At 41.8% G+C, this 22,330-nt stretch overlaps 2 protein-coding genes across 3 annotated transcripts; one reads left to right on the top strand and one right to left on the bottom strand.

The window, feature by feature from the left end:
- Positions 1 to 1,250: 1,250 nt before the first annotated feature.
- On the bottom strand, positions 1,251 to 13,817 carry LOC311139879 (leukotriene A-4 hydrolase-like). Of its 2 annotated transcripts, none has more exons than XM_084174871.1 (18): positions 13,736 to 13,817; positions 12,252 to 12,382; positions 11,855 to 11,975; positions 6,621 to 6,794; positions 6,238 to 6,290; positions 6,052 to 6,124; positions 5,784 to 5,924; positions 5,672 to 5,695; positions 5,504 to 5,574; positions 5,200 to 5,311; positions 4,173 to 4,317; positions 3,966 to 4,069; positions 3,788 to 3,858; positions 3,562 to 3,616; positions 3,355 to 3,450; positions 3,160 to 3,242; positions 2,960 to 3,064; positions 1,251 to 2,771 (listed from the first exon to the last, which is right to left on the bottom strand). In XM_084174871.1, exons 2-18 carry the CDS (start codon positions 12,293 to 12,295, stop codon positions 2,639 to 2,641), a joined length of 1,605 nt encoding a protein of 534 aa, XP_084030997.1. In that variant the 5' UTR covers positions 12,296 to 12,382; positions 13,736 to 13,817; the 3' UTR covers positions 1,251 to 2,638. The 2 variants fall into 2 exon arrangements, with proteins under 2 accessions (XP_084030997.1, XP_084030996.1); XM_084174870.1 differs by lacking the exon at positions 13,736 to 13,817 and adding an exon at positions 13,113 to 13,335.
- LOC311139880 (protein DENND6B-like) lies at positions 13,748 to 22,002 on the top strand (the record flags this gene model as incomplete). The annotated part of the gene is made up of 17 exons (XM_084174872.1): positions 13,748 to 13,900; positions 14,155 to 14,193; positions 14,317 to 14,359; positions 15,305 to 15,417; positions 15,847 to 15,927; positions 16,033 to 16,138; positions 16,264 to 16,406; positions 16,544 to 16,599; positions 16,775 to 16,897; positions 17,023 to 17,118; positions 17,202 to 17,362; positions 17,446 to 17,600; positions 20,929 to 20,982; positions 21,079 to 21,188; positions 21,305 to 21,407; positions 21,594 to 21,668; positions 21,796 to 22,002. 17 exons carry the CDS (start codon positions 13,748 to 13,750, stop codon positions 21,916 to 21,918), a joined length of 1,734 nt encoding a protein of 577 aa, XP_084030998.1. The 3' UTR covers positions 21,919 to 22,002.
- Positions 22,003 to 22,330: the final 328 nt, after the last annotated feature.

Genomic DNA, 22,330 nt, shown 5'->3' with positions numbered 1-22,330 from the left:
TGACATTGCCATTGGCTGCATGGAGTCGCATTACATGAAATCTCATGCAGCCGTTTACAAATTTGAAAACATGAATGTGAGATGTAATCTACACCTGGATTAGGCTGATAGAAGTCCATTATTTTGTTTAATGATGAATTTGAGCGTCATTATTTCTATATAGCCTACACTTTCTCGTACTGAATTTGTAATGCAAGTAGGACGGTGTAGTTTCGTGACAATGATCAAGAGCAGCTGCTTACCGATTTGACAGATCCAACACAGTAACACCTCAGACACCTCCAAAACATCAGCTATGCGGGTGTCGGCTATTGCCGGTTAACGCTTGATCTGATTGAATCTAGGCCTTACACTCATTCAGTCTGTTTAGTTGTATGATTATTGTCAAATTGTGCCTCTCTCTTTTAGATCTGCCACCCCCAGCAGGTCACAGCAGTCCTCTGCTGTGGTATTTAATTTACCGGCTGCACCAGTTCCTACTACACTGGCCGTGAAGGGAGACACTTTTGAGGATTCCCAGATGGATACAGGTCATTAAGAATTATATTGCATATGCTCACTCATACCAACAGATGTGCACACAGACATGTTGTTGAGCTGTACATACTGTCACTTTGTGCATCTCTCTTTCAGATCTGCCATGCACTCCTCCACTGCCTGACAGCCTCACCCAGAAGTGCATACACTGGGCATATCAAGACTGACAAAGCAGAGATGGGTGGCTGACACGGAAAAATAAAACACAACATACACACACATTATCCACAATGTAAATAAGTTGTAATTACTTGTTTATTTTATGTTTGCATCCATTCTATTTTAGGATTGGAGATATCTACTCCTACATATCCATTCTCAATATCTACATAATGACTGTAAATATCTATCCAAGTGTGATTGATAGTATTGTATAAGACTATTGCTTAATATGTACAGTTTGAGGAAATTCTGTGTGCTTTTTTTCTGAATTGAAAAACATGCCTCCCTCTCACACACATACATTAGACCCGATGTAAATACTTAATTTTATGTATACTCCCATTTTATTTGAGGATTGGATATATATATGCCTACATATCCATGATCAATATCTACATAATGACTCTAAATATCTATCAAATCAAAGTGTGATTGATAATATTGTAAACGACTATTGCTTAATGTGTACAGTTTGAGGAAATTCTGTGTGCTTTTTTCTGAGTTGAAAAACATGCCTCCCTCTCACACACACATTAGACCTTGTTTATTTTATGGATATTCCATTTTAATTGAGGATTGTGTGCAATAAAGTACATTCACAGTTAAAGCAACAGTTTGGTTTATTGGATATTTCTCTGATTAAAATGAATTACCAAAAGGAAGTTGGCAAACCTGCAACCCTCAGAGTATGTGCAGGTTTTGTCATCTGGAGCTGAAACAGGGCCCCAACAGCCCTCACATATGTACAGGGTTCCCAGGAGCGGCAGGCAAATATGTTGTCTTGCAAAAGTATTTAACGTACCAAGGCCATTCCCTGGCTACCCATCCACATCGCTCACGTTTGCCCTGAGATGAATACCTCGATGTCAGGGTTGGGGTCAATTCTGAATTGAGTTGCAGATTCTACACATCACCATAAAAATGTTTATTTTGACATCTTGTATGGTTACCAATACCATGTAGCATAAGGAAACATTTCATTTTTAACACTCATTCTCTATAATAATTCCTTTAATGTTTTTAAATATCCAAATATATTTCCCAGAATGCATTAGATCAAACACTAGTATCAAAGGGAATAAGCTAACATCTCATGACAAAGAAAAATACTGGTTTGAGTTATAATCAAACTAAAGCCTATATTCAATCAGATCAAGCGTTAACCGACGATAGTCTCACTTGCATTAGAAGTTCAGAACTAGAAAGTGTAGGCTATATAGAAATATTTATGCTCAAATTGAAAAATCATTAAACAAAATAATGAGGATTTCTATCATCCTAATCGAGGTGTAGATTACATCTCACATTCCAGTGTTCAACTTGTAAACAAGGCATCATGGGATTTCTGTTAATGTGACGCCGTGCAGCCAATGGCAATGTCCGCTTTAGGTATAATGCCGGGAGTCAGTTGTGGATTTGACAGATCTAACAGTTCCACCTCCGTTGTCAAAACAACCGCTATGCGGATGTCTGCTAAAACAGATCTTATCGAATAGAGCCATAATATTTGAAATGGTATGTGTATTCTTTGCATTAATAAGTGGCATAAGCTTTTTTATAAAATATTTGTCAAATGAATAGACTTTCATGGCTTAGTTTAATTGGTTTGAATTAAATTATACATCCTTCAATTCAAATTCTGCTTCCTGTGGCAAATTCAAATTCATTGTTTGAATTCAATTCAATTCAGAAATTCTGAATTGACCCCAACTCTGCTTGACGAATCACAAACCTTAATGTAAAACAAACAGAAACAAGCCAATTCTGAATAGCTGTCGAGCAAAGTAGAGACAGTTATAAAAGGTGGGGGGTGTGACTGGAAGCTTCTCTCTAGATTTCTCCGGTCGTTTTGGGCAATGGGGGGGGGGGGGGGGGGGGGGTGTGTCCCGGTAATAATGCCGGTCTCGGAGTGCTTCCGTTGGGATTCCAATTAGAAGAATCAGGTGCTCTTGCCGGTGTCCACCTTCAGATCCTTGGCGACCAGATTGGCCGTTACCGGGTGCATGGCTGCCCGGTTGGCTATGAACACACGCACCGCCTCCTCACGATACTTATCAAAGTTATACACCTCTCTAAAAGAAGGGAGGGAGAAAGACAGGGATTAGGTAGAACACACGCACAAAGGGTCTGTAAGTAAGAGAATAGGACTCATCATGTTTTTAACAAGATGCTGCCTAGAAATAATTGTATCCAGAAAGCACAACAACGCATGGCATCTAATAACAGAGATTGTCTCTCAGATTGTGGCGCCGTTGGTTACTTGAAGAGTGGCCGTGTGAACTTCATCCTCCCCTGCTCGGTCGCCATCTTCAGCGCCATGGGAACGGCATCCTCCCACTTGGACTTGACACACAGTCGCAGCCACCTGGAAGAAGGGAGCCAACAGTGGGAGACAATGATACACAGACAAACACTTTGCCTGTACATACTGCATGATGGGACTCCAGAACAGGAACTCACCTGAAGCGGATCTCTGCATTGATGAAGGCGTTGAGTTGGTACACTTCCTGCATCCTCTTCACATGGCTGAGGGGGAGGGGCTCCTAGGGGGGGGAAGATACTGTCATTGGTCTGCTTTGGATTCGGATAGAACGATCACATGGCTTATGGAAGGTTGCTATGATGACCAGGTGAGTGACAGTGAGGCGTGTCTACCTCTTGCAGGAGCAGAGACAGGAACTCTATGAGCTGGTGGGTGGAGAGAGTCTTCACATCCACCTCATTGAAATTCCCCAGATCCCCCTCTTTGGTCTAGAGAGGGAGAGAGAAATTAACATACTGTAATACTTCTAAAAATGCTATGTTCTATCATCATGAGGTTCTATAACATACACATTATCAATGTGGAGCATGCATCCTCACCTTCACCCATCTCTTACACAGTGCGATACAGGCGTCTGCCATGGTGGTGTCGTATCTGGGGGAGGAGGGTGGCAACGATTTAACACACACCTCAGATTGAGTGGACAGGTAAACAGTGACACAGCTAAACAACTGACCCACAAAATAACAGTAGTGTGGCTCAAAGGTGTAACAGCCAGCCAGGTGAGTGATTCTCAAGTGAAATGGTTAGGTAAGGTAAACCCACTGTGGTTTGACGGGGGGCATCCCAGGGGTGTGCATCCAGGCGTTCCAGTCCACCTTATTCAGGATGTCCACCTGAGATCGGATAGGGAGCAGTAAAGGTGAAACAGAGAGAAGTTCAAGAGCCACAGCAACGGGCTTTGATAGCAACTTGGTTAGGTGGAGAGTGGTGGTTACTGTACCTTGTTCTTAAAGTAGGTGAAGAGGTAGTTCTTCCACTCCTCAGTAGTGACGCTGCTGTAAGCAAACAGCTGGATGTATGACTTCACAAAACCCATAAACACCTCTGTAAGAGACACAGCCAATTACATGACGCAAGCGACTTCAATAATTTGGTGTATTTTTTTTTTACTGAATGAAATGCAACTGTGTATGTGTGCGTCTCTCACCAGGTCCTCCCATGAGCTCCTCCAGGTGGTAGAGAAGAGCGAAACCCTTCTCGTAGGGGACAGAGGAGAAGGCATCATCAGGGTCTACCTCATTCATGTTGGGAACCAGGTTGGTCAGAGGGTTGTTGGCCCCAAACGTGTTCACCTGGGAGACAGAGGTAACAGATCAGATAAGGTCGGGCATACACAGTTGCACACGCACGCACGCAGACACACACAGGTAGAAATGAACAGGTAAGTGGCTTATCTTTCAGTGAAGTCGGACACATTACTTTAGCCTTGTTCACACTGCTGGCCTCAATGATCACACTGCTGGCCGTTTTGGAATACTGACTGTCCAAACAGCAAGTTACAAGTGACCAAATTGTATTTTTGTGTGTTCAGACAGCAGTCATTTGCTCACTTCTACGCTAGCTGTCATTGTAACGAAGGGTGTGTGCACAGTGTTGTAGGCTGATTGGTGGTGGTGCTTGTGCTTCCTATCACTCAGAAGTTATGTAGCAAGCTAAGGTGACAACAAAGCCTGCCATGGACATTTCCCAGTTGCTTTGAATGATCAAAATCATAGTGTTAGAACACATTTAAAGCCTCAAATGATAAGATGATCTAACTTTCAAAACAAGTCCTTTTTGGTTAGCCACAGCAGTCAACTAGCTAGCTAGGTAGCCATTTGGCTCTCTAGCACATTCACTAATTTGAACACCACATGTTCTTGTCAAACTGTAGTCAAACTGTAGCTAGCAAGCAACAAGATATGCCAAATAAAAACCACTTGAGAACAAATTAATCCGATTTGACCGTTTACATACAAGTTGCATGGCCAGGAATCAGATGTATATCTGACTTCAAATCACCTACGAAAGGTGGTTTGAAATGTGACTTGAAATATCCGATTCCATGTGCTTTTTGGCTGATCAAACTCTGGAAAAATTTGAGTCACTTCAAACTGACAATGTGAGGCTTAAGTGTACTCCTGTGTGTACAAGGGTGTTACAGTGTACTCATGCATGCGTGTGTGTTCTCTCACCGATTCCTGCAGGTCCTTCCAGCCGCCCATGGCCTTGAACTGTCTGAACTGTTCACTCTCCATAGACCTGCCAATCATTCTCTCAAGGTACACCGTGTGACCCTCATTCAGCCTGGAGGAGGAAGGGGCACAGACACTAATTAACTCCAGAAAGCGATCTTCCTTTTCTATCTCTCCTTCTCTCAATCTCTCCATCCCATTTGGCTGATACTCAGTTATGGCTAATTTGACCAATTAACATGATAGCATTCCCATTCATTCAAGTGAGAAAAGACATTGATAGTATGTTTTCTCTGTGTTGTACCAGAAGTGCTCCCAGGTCTTGTTGGTCACCAGGTTGCCAGTCCAGCTGTGAGAGATCTCATGGGCTATGACCTGGAGAGAGAAACAGGAGGACACAGGTTAACACACCCATACACAGATATAAACATACTTGAGAAGACACGTACACCTGTGAACTGTGTTTACTTACATTGGACAAGGATCTGTCTCCAGCCTTTAAGATAAACATAGGAACAAAGGAATGTTACAAAAAATAAACAGGCAGGGGGATTTGGTATAGTGATGTGTGTAAGGTGTCTCACCAGCAGTGTGGGGGTGGCAAAAGTAAGGCAGGGGTTCTCCATGCCGCCATACGGGAAGGAGGGGGGCAGGACCAGGATGTCATACTGGCCCCACACATACGGCCCCGCAAGGTCCTCAGCTGTCTTCAACATGGTCTCTGTCTGAGAGGGTCACATACACATTTAGGCAAAGCTGACATTTCAATATTAAACTCTGCTGATGTAAGATGAGTGGGACAGACAAATAACCTACGTACCAAACAGATACAGTAAATACTGATAAACTCACCTCTGAGAACTCAAATGCTGCCTTGTCCACAAACTCCTTCTCTGACCAAACACGAGACCTGGGCCCAATCTCTCTTGTAAACAACAAACAAACATTTGTTACTAATATTTCACTGATCATTTATTCATTTAAAATAATGAGTAGGAAAACAGGGCAATAGTTATATGTATGGGTGTGTGTGTGTACCTGCTCTCCAGAGCTCCAACCACGATGGCAATGAGGTAAGAGGGCATGGGCACCTGGGAGGTGTCAAAGGTCAACAATGGTGAAATAAATCAAACACAGCGGTCAGACACACACAGCCATGTACCTGCTCCAACACCAGTCTCTGACTATGCATTTCATTCAGATTGCAGGCGTGCTACGACAGTTCCTTTTGTTATCTGGCTGTTTCATCTAATCATTCCTTCTAATTAACTCATTATTGCTTGATCAGCAGCTACTTTGGCAGCACTGTACCTTGAACAGTCAGGCCAAAAAGCAAGACTGACTGCATTAAGCTATGGATGACAATGGATGGTTGGATGGAGAGATGGATAGAAACAGTGATAGAGAATAGAGACACTGACTGGTTGTCTGAAGCGGTAGATGACCCGGCTGCTGTCCTGGGGATCAGGCTCCTGTCCGTCCCGTACAGCACTCATCACAGCTACCAGCTCCTTGGGGACAGACACCTGGGCATAGTAGGTGTGTTTCATAGCGGGGGTATCCTGGCAGGGTACCATGCTCCTGCAATGGTTGGCCTGTGTGATGGACATTTCTGTTAAACCTTTATCATGCTTGTGTACTAGAATATCTTTCTTTAAACCTAGTTGCTTAGGCATTAACTTTGAGATTCTTGATATAACTAGGTCATATGAGATGGGATTGTGCGTGCATGGGTATGGGCCTGTTTCTAACCATTCTGTGGATGTGTAGCATAGGAACCTAGTTTTAGGGAAGTATGTACATGATGTCTGCGCTCACAGCCAAGAACTGGCAGGGACAGAATGTGGTCGGACCATCATATAATTGGCATATACATTACTCTTATTGAATTTCCACGTGGGCGAGGATATTGGAAATTTAATCAAAGCCTATTGGATGATAACTTGTTTTTAACTAGGACAGAGGAATTTATAACAGATTTTTTCCAACATAACATAGGTACAGCAAATCCCCTTATTGTATGGGACACTTTTAAATGTGCCTTTAGAGGCCATGCAATTCAGTACTCATCTCGAAAACAAAAGCAATTTAGGTCAAAAGAGTCCATACTAACAAAGGAAATAGAACAGATAGATAGCAATAAGAACTGTAACATAGAGGTTCAGAATAAATTAGAGGAAAAACAAAAAGAAATGGAGAAACTTATTCAAGAAAGATCAACTTTTGCACCCCAGTATCTCTATTTGCACATAATCTCTTGCACATCTAGCATTCCAGTGTTAATACTATTGTAATTATTCTGCACTATAGCCTATTTATTGCCTTACCTCCATAACTTGCTACATTTGCACACACTGTATATATATTTTCTGTTGTATTTCTGACTTTATGTTTTTTTTTACCCCATATGTAACTCTGTGTTGTTTTTATTGCACTACTTTGCTTTATCTTGGCCAGGTCGCAGTTGTAAATGAGAACCTGTTCTCAACTGGCTTACCTGGTTAAATAAAGGTGAAATAAAAATAAATAAAAAAAGTGTAATATATTATAAAAATAAAGCAAACTGGATGGAATATTGGGAAAAATGCACCAAATTCTTTTTTAATCTTCAACATAGAAATTATACCAAAAAGAATTTACTGAAACTGGTTACAAATGACAGAGTCACCCATGATTTACCAAATTATATTTTGAAGGAGGAAGCAAAGTACTTTAAGCATATGTTTTCGTTTCAGGCGCCTCCCTCTCCTCTAACTGAAGCTAATTGTAGGGATTGTTTTTCTTTTGATAATGTAAAATTAACAGCCATACAGAAAGACTCATGTGAAGGTGAAATTACAGAGGAGGAACTTCTGGATGCAAATAAAGACTTTAAGTCCGGGAAAACTCCAGGGTTGGATGGCATACCAGTCGAGGTATACCAAACCTTTTTTGATATATTCAGAGGACCGTTATTAGCATGTTTTAACCACTCCTATGTAAATGGTAGATTATCAGACACTCAAGAAGAAGGTCTGATTGCATTATTACTGAAACAGGATACAAGTGGGAAATATAAAGATCCAGTCCATTTAAAAAATTGGAGGCCCTTTACACTTCAGTGTTGTGATGCAAACATTCTAGCAAAATGTATAGCGAAAATAATTTAAAAGGTATTTTTTGATATTATTCATTCTAATCAGACAGGTTTTTTATATGGACAATACATTGGAGATAATATAAGGCAAGTACTGGAAACAATAGAACACTATGAAAAATCTGGGAAACCAGGCCTGCTATTCATAGCAGACTTTAAAAAGGCATTTGATAAAGTACGACTGGAGTTTATATATGTTTTCTTTTAAATCCACAACTTGAATTACATTTACATAAAAAAAAAAAGATTTTAGTCATTTAGCAGACGTTCTTATCCAGAGCGACTTACAGTTAGTGAGTGCATACATTTTTCATACTGGCCCCCCGTGGGAATCGAACCCACAACCCTGGCGTTGCAAACGCCTTGCTCTACCAACTGAGCTACATCCCTGCCGGCCATTCCCTCCCCTACCCTGGACGACGCTGGGCCAATTGTGCGCCGCCCCATGGGTCTCCCGGTCGCGGCCGGCTACGACAGAGCCTGGATACGAACCAGGATCTCTAGTGGCACAGCTAGCACTGCAATGCAGTGCCTTAGACCACTGCGCCACTCGGGAGGCCACGACAGCCTCAATTCCTCCACAGCCTCATAGAGGATCTAGATACGTTTTCTAACCTCTCTGGATTACAACCAAATTATGATAAATGTACTATATTACGTATCGGATCACTAAAAAATACAATTTTACATTACCATGTAGTTTACCAATAAAATGGTCTGATGGTGATGTGGATATACTCGGAATACATATCCCAAATGAAATAAATGATCTCACTCCAATAAATGTTAATAGAAAGTTAGCAAAAATAGATAAGATCTTGCTACCATGGAAAGGTAAATACCTGTCTATTTGTGGAAAAATCACCCTGATTAACTCTTTAGTATTATCCCAGTTTACCTATTTGCTTATGGTTTTGCCTACGCCTAGCGAACAGTTTTTAAATTATATGAGAAAAAAACATTCCATTTTATTTGGAACGGCAAGCCAGACAAAATTAAACGGGCCTATTTATATAATGAATATGAATTCGGAGGATAGAAATGATTAAATATTAAAGCATTAGACCTATCACTAAAAGCTTCAGTCATACAAAAGTTATACTTAAATCCGAACTGGTTTTCTAGCAAATTAGTAAGATTGTCTCACCCCATGTTCAAGAATGGCCTTTTTCCCTTTATTCAGATTACAACCTCTCACTTTAAGTTATTTGAAAAGGAAATAATCTCCCAAATATCACTATTTCTAAAACAAGCTATAGAAAGTTGGTTGCAATTTCAATTTAATCCTCCAGAAACGACAGAACAAATAATGCAACAAATATTATGGTTTAACTCAAATATACTAATTGATAAAAAAAATTTTTTTAAAGGTATAATCTTCGTAAATGATATCATAGGTAGGACTGGTGGAGTTATGTCGCACATGCAGCTAACAAAAACATATGGAAATGTCCGCTCTACCCAAAATTACAACCAAATAATTGCAGCATTACCGCAAATATAATTAATTGAAGTAAACAAAGTAATATTGAGTGTAATATGTAGTAATATCAATATCAGCGACAGATGAGCCAATGATCAAGGTCCTCTCATAAAGTTTATCAGTGCTGCAGCCCAACACTGCACCTTTGGACACACAGGTGATACACAAAAAAAGAGGGATTAGAGGAAGAGAGGGATATATAATAGAGAAAGAAGGCAGGGGCAAAGGTAACCTCACTTGGCACAGGTTATGATCAAATTATGAAATCTTTCTTCTTTTTTCTAATGATCAATTAGCCTTTTAAAATGATAAACTTGGATTAGCAAACACAACGTGCCATTGGAACACAGGACTGATGGTTGCTGATAATGGGCCTCTGTACGCCTATGTAGATATTGCATTAGAAATCAGCCGTTTCCAGCTACAATAGCCATTTACAACATTAACAACGTCTACACTGTATTTCTGATCAATTTGATGTTATTTTAAATGGACAAAAAAATATGCTTTTCTTTCGAAAACAAGGACATTTCTAAGTGACCCCAAACTTTTGAACGGTAGTGTATATATATATATATATATATATATATATATATATATATTTGTGAGAGAGAAAAAAACATATGGGGGATTGGAAGTGATGCAGACCATTACATTGATGGAAGTTACAATCTATCTGCAATATTAAAGCTGATCTTTAGTGAGAACTATGGTTTCCTGCTAGTGTGGGTGTCAAGACCCACATCATCTAGGCAGACAGCGAAAGACGCTTGCTTGCTCGGGTCAAGGAGCAATTTTGAGGAACTATGTCTGGGGACATTTCCTGTTGTTTTAGCACCTATTGTTCTCTGAATGAGACAACCTTTTTCACAGCTAGTCTGCATCCTGTACCCCAGTTTCGTCTCATTGTCCAGCACATACACACACCAAGATCAAGAGTTTTCTACATGCTTGCATAAGATGACTTGCCTATATAAGGTTTCTGTACTCCTCGTGTCATTCCAGCTCTCTGGCGTAAACCTCAGACGTGCATGCCCGACCAGCTCCATTATTGCAATAATTAATAGATAAATAAAGTATAATTGTTTGAAGCACATTATCACATCAACCACCTAATCTGGATTTATCTCCAAGAGGGGACAAATATAATTAATTGAAGTAAACAAAGTAATATTGAGTGTAATAATATGTAGTAATATCAATATCAGCGACAGAGGAGCCAATGATCCTCTCATAAAGTTTATCAGTGCTGCAGCCCAACACTGCACCTTTGGACACACAGGTGATACACGAAAAAGAGGGATTAGAGGAAGAGAGGGATATATAATAGAGAAAGAAGGCAGGGGCAAAGGTAATCTCACTTGGCACAGGTTATTTTACATTTACATTTTGGTCATTTAGCAGACGCTCTTATCCAGAGCGACTTACAGTTAGTGAATGCATATATTTTTTATTTTATTTTATTTTTTATACTGGCCCCCCGTGGGAAACGAATCCACATCCCTGCCGGCCAAACCCTCCCCTACCTTGGACGACGCTGGATCAATTGTGCGCCGCCCATGGAACTCCCGGTCGCGGCCGGCTGTGACAGAGGCTGGACTCGAACCAGGATCTCTAGTGGCACAGCTATCACTGTGATGCAGTGCCTTAGACCACTGCGCCACTCGGGAGTCAATCAAATTATGAAATCTTTCTTCTGGTAAGAACTTCAAAGAGCAGAAGAGGATTCTGTGCATGACTAGAATACCACTGGCCAGATGTTGCAGAACAGGGGGTTGGGAAAGTGTCTTTTGAGACAGTCTTGCAACTAATTTTACAGTTAAAATGACCGTTAAGCAAGACTGGCATCCATTGTGAAAATGTTCCATTGTGATGCCAGTTTGCAACTACTTTTACCATAAAAGTACTGTTCATAGTCTTTTGTTGAGTGAGAACGAGCCCTACCGAAAAATAAGACTTTTCATGTTTGTGCATGTCCATAAACTCACACAGTGTGTGTGTGTGTGTGTGTGTGTGTGTGTGTGTGTGTGTGTTACCTGGCACTGGCTGAAGAGGTAGGGGTATTTCTTCCCAGCAGTCTGTTCAGGAGTGAGCCACTGCAGTGCAGAAGCACTAGGAGCCGTCTCATAAGTCACCTCCACGATCACATGCTGACCCCTGACAAACAAACACACACACTAAATATTACACCTAAACCAGTATCCATCAGTTCAATCTCTGAGGGTTGAGTTACCTGGGGTGCAATCAGTGATGTGCAGTGTTCTGAACGTTACAGATAGAAATGGAATGAATAGAGCAGACACTATTCCCTATTCTATAATGACAAAATCATTTCTGTTCTACACAATTAATTTATATCGGAACGTTCTATAACATTACATCTTCCTGAACAGGCCCCTAAGGTGTGAGAGTGAGACATAGGGGTGTGGTTACCTGGAGAGGTCAAAGGGCAGTGTGATCTCCAGAGGGGTTCCCATGAACCTGTGCTTGGGTCCCAAAGTGAACTTTGCTGCCTGTCCATTGGCTGTTACCTTGGAGACCTTCAGGTCCTTCGTGTCAAGGGTCTGATGGTAGGAAGGAGAGAGAGAGAGGAAAGAAAGAAAGAAAGAAAGAAAGAAAAAAAGAAAGAAAGAAAGAAAGAAAGAAAGAAAGAAAGAAAGAAAGAAGTTTGGGTTACCAACAGTTATAAAGCAAAATTGTGACAAAGTCATGTGTGTCAGCAACTACAAGAACCACAACCTCCAACTTCCCCCAGATTGTGACTGTAAAACATCTGTCACCATAAAAAATACATAATTCTATCTCTACCTGGCCCTTAGAGGCTGACTACATTTTCTACACCTGCTGTGAGAAACACACATGTGAGAAACTGTCTGAACTCAGATCTTAAGTTCACACGCCTGGTATCATATGCCAGCTCGACCTGTCAAAGTCCTAGTCTTACTGTCACTGAGCAGAACAGAACAGTGTCATAAAGCACATATGGCTAGCTACATATCATTCCTGAATGTGATCAGGTTTGATCAGATTTGCAATGAGTGATATTCAAATCACAGTTTGTCTTGCAGCAGTGTGTGATACGTTGCGTTTCTGATAAACTCAACCAAATGCTTTGTAGCGGTGAACTGAAACAGGTGTACTGAAACAAGGCTTAGAACTGAAACAAGGAGTACTGAAACAAGGCTTTTCCCAGGTCAAATTCAGTTGCATTTGCTAGCAAGAATTAATTAACTTCGCTAGCTAGTTTACTAGCTTGCTGGCTAACAAGATTGAGAAATTAGATGAATACTGTACCAAAGACGTGAAATGATCCACTAAAACCTCCACGGTGAGCGCGACCTTAGCTTTGAGGATATGGCTGTCAAAATCCACATGATAGGTGAGATTCAGGTGTTTGGTAACGCACTTGGAGAAGGAGGAAAAGGAGCAGGGGTCTGTAGCTGAAGCCATATTCGGTCCAGGATCATGAAGCGAGTACGCAAAAAAACTTGCAGTAACTACATACAACACCGCTCACCGCACAACCATGTGACAGCGCCCTGCATGCATTGTGGGAGTTGTAGTTTACTCTGGAGCTGAATGTGTTCAGTTTCTTTTAAAATGAATCATCAAACAACTCCATACTAGAATGAGCTGGTATATTTACGTTCCCTTTCAACGATCTATTTCTTTGCGTTAATAAACACGTCGGGGAAACATTTTAATCATATGAAAAATGATGTAGATTTCAAAGCAGTCTTTGAATAGCACTTGTTTTTAGCTTTTATCAGAACAACTATCTACTGTAACTACAGGACAGGGGGATTCAGCTGTAATTTCAAGCCCTTCTCACTGGAGGGCGCAGCGTCTTGCTTTCATGTCACGAAGTAAATAGCGGACAGGGCAACACAATCATTCGGGACAATGAGAAAATGCACCTCTGAGTCGTGATGGACCCGTTTGACAGCTCCGAATCTTGTCTTGTTGAGTCGAAGAATGCGGCAGAGAATACAGAATCGCGTTTGCCATGGGCCCGGTTCTCGTCGTGGCTGGAGTGTGTCTGCGTCGTTACCTTCGACCTCGAGCTCGGCCAAGCCATAGAGGTATTGTGGGTTGCAGTGTACTACTGTAGTGTAGCAACCCTAGCAGGTGTTGTTGACATCACATCTGACATCCGTTCTAGCTAGCTAGCGTGCTAATGTTGTTCATGTGTACAAAGTGTTGTTTGCTCGCAGAAAGAAATCAACATGATCCACATAACCAGATCCAACCTCTCATGTGTTTCATAATCTGACCAGCTGGCGCATGTGTGGAATAGTGACATCTTGACATACTGGCACTTTCTCCTCTATTCCAGCTTGTGTACCCCCACGATGTGAAACTCACTGAGAAGGAGGTATGAAATGAATTTATGCTCATACTTTTTGTGATGCCCCCCATACATAACAAGCTAGTTGCCTGTCAATGAGTCAATAATTTTGTATGTCCCTGATTGTGCTTCCTCTCTTTTAAACTCCAGAAAACCAGCATTTGCTACCTGTCCTTCCCTGACTCTTACTCAGGTTAGTGAATGAGATTACACAATCTGTCATCACATTATCACAAAATACAATACAGTCAGAGTCAGAGGCCCAACCCCAAATCGATCCAGGACTCTAGGCACTATGCACTTGTGGAGATCTGACATGAATTGATGGATTTTAGCAATATGGTGAAACTTCCACCTATCATATCAGAAGTTGGAACTATTACCATATTGCAGGCTATATCCAGGCTCTGTCGCAGCCGGCCGCGACCGGGAGACTCATGGGCGGCGCACAATTGGCCCAGCGTCGTCCAGGGTAGGGGAGGGAATGGCCGGCAGGGATGTAGCTCAGTTGATAGAGCATGGCGTTTGCAACGCCAGGGTTGTGGGTTCGATTCCCACGGGGGGCCAGTATAAAAAAAGATGTATTCACTAACTGTAAGTCGCTCTGGATAAGAGCGTCTGCTAAATGACTAAAATGTAAATGCAGGGTTCCCAACTGGTGGCCCATGGGGGTGATCTTATTTGGCCCCCCAAGCTTTCTGAGCAAAAACAAAAATAGTTTGAAAAAATATATATTTTTATTGCTGGACACAAAAGACTGTAAAAACACCAGCAAATCAGCTCCAAGTGATTTTAATTTAGGAAATCTGTTCCAAAGTATTACCACGCATAGTAGATAGATACATGTGATCGTATACAAATGTAAGCTACGTTTGAAATGATTATGTTTTAGTCTAATATTATATCTGTTTGGGCTTTGTGCAGTCAATTTACAGTCTACAAATTATTTGTATTATATTCCGGCCCTCTGACCATCTGCTGAAGAAAAGATCGGCCCGTGGCTGAATCTAGTTGATGATCCCTGCCGTATTGCTTACACTTGTCAAATCCACTCAGATCTCCACAAGTCTAGGGGGTTGATTTGGGATTGGGCCAAAAATCTATATCAGTCACATGACCTGTGTGATGTGTTTCCCAGGATGCCTTGGGGACACCCAGTTCAGCTTCAGACTGCGTCAGTCTGTGGGCCGCAGGGGCTCCTGGTTCGGAGAGGAGGACGCTTACAGCAGAGACGCACCTGTCACACTACAGGTGAGCCCTCTGTCTGGCCCAATCCCAAATCACACTTGTGGAGATCTGATTGGATTTGACAGGTGTAAGCAATAGGGTAATAGCTCCACGTTGCCCTCTGATAGGCTAGGTGAAAGTTTCACCATATTGCTTATATCAACCAAATTCTCTCACATCTCCACAAGTGCATAGGGTGTAGGGCTTACTCTTAGGGGTCGATTTGGGATTGGGAGTGTGTCATCGGTCCTTTACTGTGGTCTGACTGAACAACTGGTCTAAGCCAGGAACAGTTTGGTAGCTTACCTTTTAGGGCTATGGTTGGTTCTTTGGTAGGGACAGCTAATCTGAAATCAGTGACTGGAGTGGAATATCATGTCAGCCACCACTAATCTTCTGTCATTGCAATAACTTGATTATTCTCATCTCTCACCCTTTCCCTTTCTCCCTCAGCGAGAGCTGGCCCATTTCTATGGCTATGTCTACTTCAGACAAGTCAAGGATGCCGCTGTCAAAAGAGGCTACTTTCAGAAGGTGAGAAGCTTATGTTACAGATCTGATTCGTCATCAGAACCACAATGTATTCACATTTGGTTTTCTCTTTCATTCTCTCTCCTGTCTTTCTCTTTCACTCTCTAGTCTCTTGTCCTGGTGTCCAGACTACCATATGTCCACCTCTTTCAGTCCCTGCTGCAGATCATAGCTCCAGAGTATTTTGAGAAGTTGGAGCCTTGCCTTGAAGCAGGTGGGGAGATAACTTCTTGTATATCTTATTTCTAATTAGTCTCCCATTATAGTTACCTGGGGCTCTATGGTACAGTCTTGACTCTACTTCCCTAACCTTTTCTTTCTCACTCTCCCACCATGCAGTGTGCAACGAGATTGACCAATGGCAATCTCCGGTGCCAGGGCTGACACTCAACCTGCCTGTAATGGGCGTGGTCATGCAGGTCAGGATCCCATCCAAAAATGACAAACCAGGGGGAAGCCCGGTGAAACAGGCACAAAAGGAGGTTGGTATAGGTTTTTATGTAATGGCTACATGCCCATGGAAATACGACTTCTCCATGATGTTAGTAAAATTGATGTTAGTTGATAGGTATCGCTAGAGGATTATTAATCTAAAAAAGTATGTTCCTGTTATAACCAGAATCTTCTACCAGCCCCTATGATGCTACCGACCATACATGAGCTTGACCTCTTCAAGTAAGTGAAAATCTAAACATCATATACTGTAAGTAGTTATGTATCTGTTTATGTATTTGTGTAAATTACATGGCTTGAACTTAGCTGTATTTTCAGTTTAATTTGAGGATACATTGTATTAGTGAAAGCAGCATCCATCGTATATGAACTGACCTTTGCCCTCTGACCTGTCCAGGTGTTTCCAGTCCTTCCTGATCCACCTGCAGATGCTCTGGGAGCTCATGCTACTCGGGGAGCCCGTGGTCGTCATGGCACCCTCTCCCACTGTCTCCTCGGAAACCGTGCTGGCCCTAGTGAGGTAAACAGAAAATGCATGAAAATATGCCAAAATATGTATGACATTTAGCTTCACGTGTATGTAACGCAACTCAATGTAACTCAGTGAGTTTGTAGAATGAAATTATTTTTTCTCCCTTCCTATAGCTCGATTGCTCCACTGCGGTATTGCTGTGACTACAGGCCCTACTTCACCATACACGACACTGAGTTTAAGGAGTATACCACTAGGACACAGGCACCGTGAGTAGGGCTTACTCTAAATACTGTGTTTATACCCGAGGGGCAACTCAACTCACTCTGCTCCCTTTCTCTCTCCTCTCCAGTCCCAATGTGATTCTGGGGGTCACCAATCCCTTCTTCATAAAGACCTTCCAGTCCTGGCCCCACATTATACGCCTTGGAGAACTCAAGATGTCAGGTGATCTGCCTAAGCAGGTGAAGGTGAAGAAACTAGCCAAGCTGAAAACACTGGACACTAAACCAGGTAAAACATCTGGAATTATGGAGCCAACATAGTTTGAGAGAGTAAGTTATTAGTGTGTAAGAATATGTTCTCCCTACCTGTAGGTATCTACACAGCACATAAAACATTCCTTCAAAAAGACAAGTCCCTCATCAAAAGACTCCTAAAGGGGATCCAGAGGAAGAGGCCATCTGAGGTGCAGAGTGCCATCTTGAGGAGACATCTATTAGAACTCACCCAGAGCTTCATCATCCCACTGGTGAGAGGACTGCCTTCCCTGCCACATACACTACCAGTCAAACGTTTTGACACACCTACTCATTCAAGGGTTTTTCTTTATTTTTACTATTTTTTACATTGTAGAATAATAGTGAAGACATCAAAACTATGAAATAACACATATGGAATCATGTAGTAACCAAAAAAGTGTTAAACAAATTGTATATTTGAGATTCTTCAAATAGCCACCATTTGCCTTGATGACAGCTTTGCACACTCTTGGCATTTTCTCAACCAGCTTCATGAGATAGTCACCTGGAATGCATTTAAATTAACAGGTGGGCCTTCTTAAAAGTTAATTTGTGGAATTACTTTCCTTCTTAATGTGTTTGAGCCAATCAGTTGTGTTGTGACAAGGTAGGGGGGGTATACAGAAGACAACCCTATTTGGTAAAAGACCAAATCCATATTATGGCAAGAACAGCTCAAATAAGCAAAAGGAAACAACAGTCCATCATTACTTTAAGACATGAAGGTCAGTCAATATCGAACATTTCAAGAACTTTTAAAGTTTCTTCAAGTGCAGTCGCAAAAACCATCAAGGGCTATGATGAAACTGGCTCTCATGAAGACCGCCACAAGAATAGAAGACCCAGAGTTACCTCTGCTACAGAGGATAAGTTCATTAGAGTTAACCAGCCTCAGAAATTGCAGCCCAAATAAATGCTTCACAGAGTTCAAGTAACAGACACATCTCAACATGAACTGTTCAGAGACTGTGTGAATCAGGCCTTCATGGTCGAATTGCTGCAAAGAAACCACTACTAAAGGACACCAATAAGAAGAAGAGACTTGCTTGGGCCAAGAAACACGAGCAATGGACATTAGACCAGTGGAAATTTGTCCTGTGGTCTGGAGTCCAAATTTGAGATTTGTGGTTCCAACCGCTGTGTCTTTGTGAGACACGGTGTGGGTGAACGGATGATCTCCGCTTGTGTATTTCCCACCGTAAAGCATGGAGGAGGAGGTGTTATGGCGTGGGGGTGCTTTGCTGGTGACATCGTCTGTGATTTATTTAGAATTCAAGGCACACTTAACCAGCATGGCTACCACAGCATTCTGCAGTGATACGCCATCTGGTTTGGGCTTAGTGGGACTATCATTTGTTTTTCAACAGGACAATGACCCAACACAGCTCCAGGCTGTGTAAGGTCAATTTTACCAAGAAGGAGAGTGATGGAGTGCTGCATCAGATGACCTGGCCTCCACAATCCCTCAACCTCCACCCAATTGAGATGGTTTGGGATGAGTCGGACGGCAGAGTGAAGGAAAAGCAGCCAACAAGTGCTCAGCATATGTGGGAACTCCTTCAAGACTGTTGGGAAAGCATTCCAGGTGAAGCTGGTTGAAAGAATGCCAAGAGTGTGCAAAGCTGTCATCAAGGCAAAGGGTGGCTATTAGAAGAATCTCAAATATATAATATACAGTTGAAGTTGGAAGTTTACATACACCTTAGCCAAATACATTTAAACTCAGTTTTTCACAATTCCTGACATTTAATCCTAGTAAAAATTCCCTGTCTTAGGTCAGTTAGGATCACCACTTTATTTTAAGAATGTGAAATGTCAGTATAATAGTGGAGAGAATTATTTATTTCAGCTTTTATTTCTTTCATCACATTCCCAGTGGGTCAGAAGGTTACATACACTCAATTAGTATTTGGTAGCATTGCCTTTAAATTGTTTAACTTGGGTCAAACGTTTCAGGTAGCCTTCCACAAGCTTCCCACAATAAGTTGGGTGAATGTTGGCCCATTCCTCCTGACAGAGCTGGTGTAACTGAGTCAGGTTTGTAGGCCTCCTTGCTCGCACACGCTTTTTCAGTTCTGCCCACAAATTCTCTATAGGATTGAGGTCATGGCTTTGTGATGGCTACTCCAATACCTTGACTTTGTTGTCCTTAAGCCATTTTGCCACAACTTTGGAAGTATGCTTGGGGTCATTGTCCATTTGGAAGACCCATTTGCGACCAAGCTTTAACTTCCTGACTGATGTCTTGAGATGTTGCTTCAATATATCCACATAATTCTCCTTCCTCATGATGCCATCTATTTTGTGAAGTGCACCAGTCCCTCCTGCAGCAAAGCACCCCCACAGCATGATGCTGCCACCCCCGTGCTTCACAGTTGGGATGGTGTTCTTCGGCTTGCAAGCAACCCCCTTTTTCCTCCAAACATAACAATGGTCATTATGGCCCAACAGTTCTATTTTTGTTTCATCACACCAGAGGACATTTCTCCAAAAAGTACGATCTTTGTCCCCATGTGCAGTTGCAAACCGTAGTCTGGCTTTTTTATGGCGGTTTTGGAGCAGTGGCTTCTTAATTGCTGAGCGGCCTTTCAGGTTATGTCGATATAGGACTCGTTTTACTGTGGATATACATACTTTTGTACCTGTTTCCTCCAGAATCTTCACAAGGTCCTTTGCTGTTGTTCTGGGATTGATTTGCACTTTTCGCACTAAAGTACGTTCATCTCTCGGAGACAGAACGCGTCTCCTTCCTGAGCGGTATGACGGCTGCGTGGTCCCATGGTGTTTATACTTGCGTACTATTGTTTGTACAGATGAACGTGGTACCTTCAGGCGTTTGGAAATTGCTCCCAAGGATGAACCAGACTTGTGGAGGTCTACAATTTTTTTTCTGAGGTCTTGGCTGATTTCTTTTGATTTTCCCATGATGTCAAGCAAAGAGGCACTGAGTTTGAAGGTAGGCCTTGAAATACATCCACAGGTACACCTCCAATTGACTCAAATGATGTCAATTAGCCTATCAGAAGCTTCTAAAGTCATGACATCATTTTCTGGAATTTTCCAAGATGTTTAAAGGCACAGTCAACTTAGTGTATGTAAACTTCTGACCCACTGGAATTGTGATACAGTGAATTATAAGTGAAATAATCTGTCTGTAAACAATTGTTGGAAAAATTACTTGTGTCATGCACAAAGTAGATGTCCTAACTGACTTGCCAAAACTATAGTTTGTTAACAAGAAATTTGTGGAGTGGTTGAAAAACTAGTTTTAATGACTCCAACCTAAGTGTATGTAAACTTCAGACTTCAACTGTATATGGATTTGTTTAACACTTTTTTGCTTACTACATGATTCCATATGTGTTATTTCATAGTTTTGATGTCTTCGCTATTATTCTACAATGTAGAAAATAGTAAAAATAAAGAAAAACCCTGGAATGAGTAGGTGTGTCCAAACTTTTGACTGGTACTGTACATCCCATCCCTATATAGACTATTTGTCTCTCTGTCCTGCCGCATGCTGTGTGTCTCACTTGTCTTTCTGTCTGTCTTCCCAAGGAACGCTACCTGGCCAGCCTGATGCCTCTGCAGAGGTCTGTGACTCCTTGGAAGGTGGGTGATATTGATAACAAACCTGTTTCTATGGTATGTTGAAACTATGTTTGAATATGGTAATAACGTGTGTGTGTGTGTGTGTGTGTGTTTCAGACCCCTCCTCAGATCCGTCCCTTCAGTCAGGAGGAGTTCATGGGGACTCTGGAGCACGCTGGACCTCGGCTCACCTCTGTGCTCAAAGGGGATTGGGTGGGCCTGTACAGGTGAGTCTGTCCACCTGCCACCTCACCTGTCATTTCTAACTATTGTATCTTGTTGTGGCATGTTTTTCTAAACAAATCATTCATAATGCATTGTACTTCGATGTATGGCCTTGTAGGAAATTCTTCAGGTCCCCCAACTTCGATGGCTGGTATCGCCTGCGACACAGAGAGATGACCCAGAAACTAGAATGTCTCCACCTAGAGGTCGTCTGTGATGCTGTGAGTTGATCCCCACAGCCTTGTTCACTCACACCTAAAGACATTAGTTTAACTCTACTTACAGAGCATCATGTGACCAATAAACTCAACCACACGACTCCACTGACTTTACTTCAGTTAGGAGTCCTTTCCCTACCCATAAGACTTGATTTAGTTTAATGTTTTGTTAATGATCTGCTCACCCAGGACCTGCTGGGTTGGACCAAAGACAAGTCAGAGGTGGAGATCGTGGACCTGGTTTTGAAACTGAGAGAGAAACTGGTCTGTAGAACCCATCATACTCACCTCAACGGGTGCCGTTTGTAACATGCTATATTTAGTTTAAGAAAATAATTCTGTGCCACAAACCATTGCAAACTATAGTCTCTGTCTGTCTCCCCCACTCCAGATGAAGGCTGGCAAGCAGCAGCTCCCAGTGAAAGAAGGGGTGCTGGAGAAATTAGAGGGATACCTCCAGACTGTCATCAGCTCTCTACCAGAGGACCTGCAGACTGTACTACACAGATACTGACGCTAACACTGATACACTGCTGAATAGATACAGAAACTGACACTGAATAATGTTTTGTTTTTAGTCTTTTAAAAACCTGAAACTAAAAGTATTGCCATCACCCAAACCACTACCCCCTCTGAGTAAGATAATGACGATTTAGAATGTAGCAAACTAGAAGTTTAGGTAATATAAGAAACATAGCTATGTTTCATCATGACAATAACATTACGTTTTAATTTAATTTAAGTTAAGGGGAATAGAGTAGTTGAAATGTAGGCTTTATGAGATTATGCCTTCACTAAGTATCCTGATTGTTACTAGAGGGATTGAAGCATATACCTGTGGAGAGGGACATGTTTGAGTATAGCCTTTTGCTCAATTCCAGCTATTCAGATGTAACATGCATAGTTGTTAGTGTAAAATATAACTA

This window comes from Coregonus lavaretus, assembly GCF_964263955.1.
Source record: "Coregonus lavaretus genome assembly, chromosome: 13".
In the NCBI taxonomy this organism is placed as follows: domain Eukaryota; kingdom Metazoa; phylum Chordata; class Actinopteri; order Salmoniformes; family Salmonidae; genus Coregonus; species Coregonus lavaretus.
The sequence above is the reverse complement of the archived record's forward strand: the minus strand, read 5'-3'. Positions and strand labels throughout refer to the sequence as shown.

Bases quoted from the DNA above. Each gene is read 5' to 3' on its own strand.
- LOC311139879 (XM_084174870.1), bottom strand. From the start codon at position 13,268: ATGGCTTCAGCTACAGACCCCTGCTCCTTTTCCTCCTTCTCCAAGTGC. The intron at 6,125-6,237 runs GTACACACACAC...GTTGTTTACAAG, and splicing joins GTTGGAGCTCTGGAGAGCAG to AGAGATTGGGCCCAGGTCTC. The intron at 3,243-3,354 runs GTAGACACGCCT...TCCCCCCCCTAG, and splicing joins TGTCTCTGCTCCTGCAAGAG to GAGCCCCTCCCCCTCAGCCA.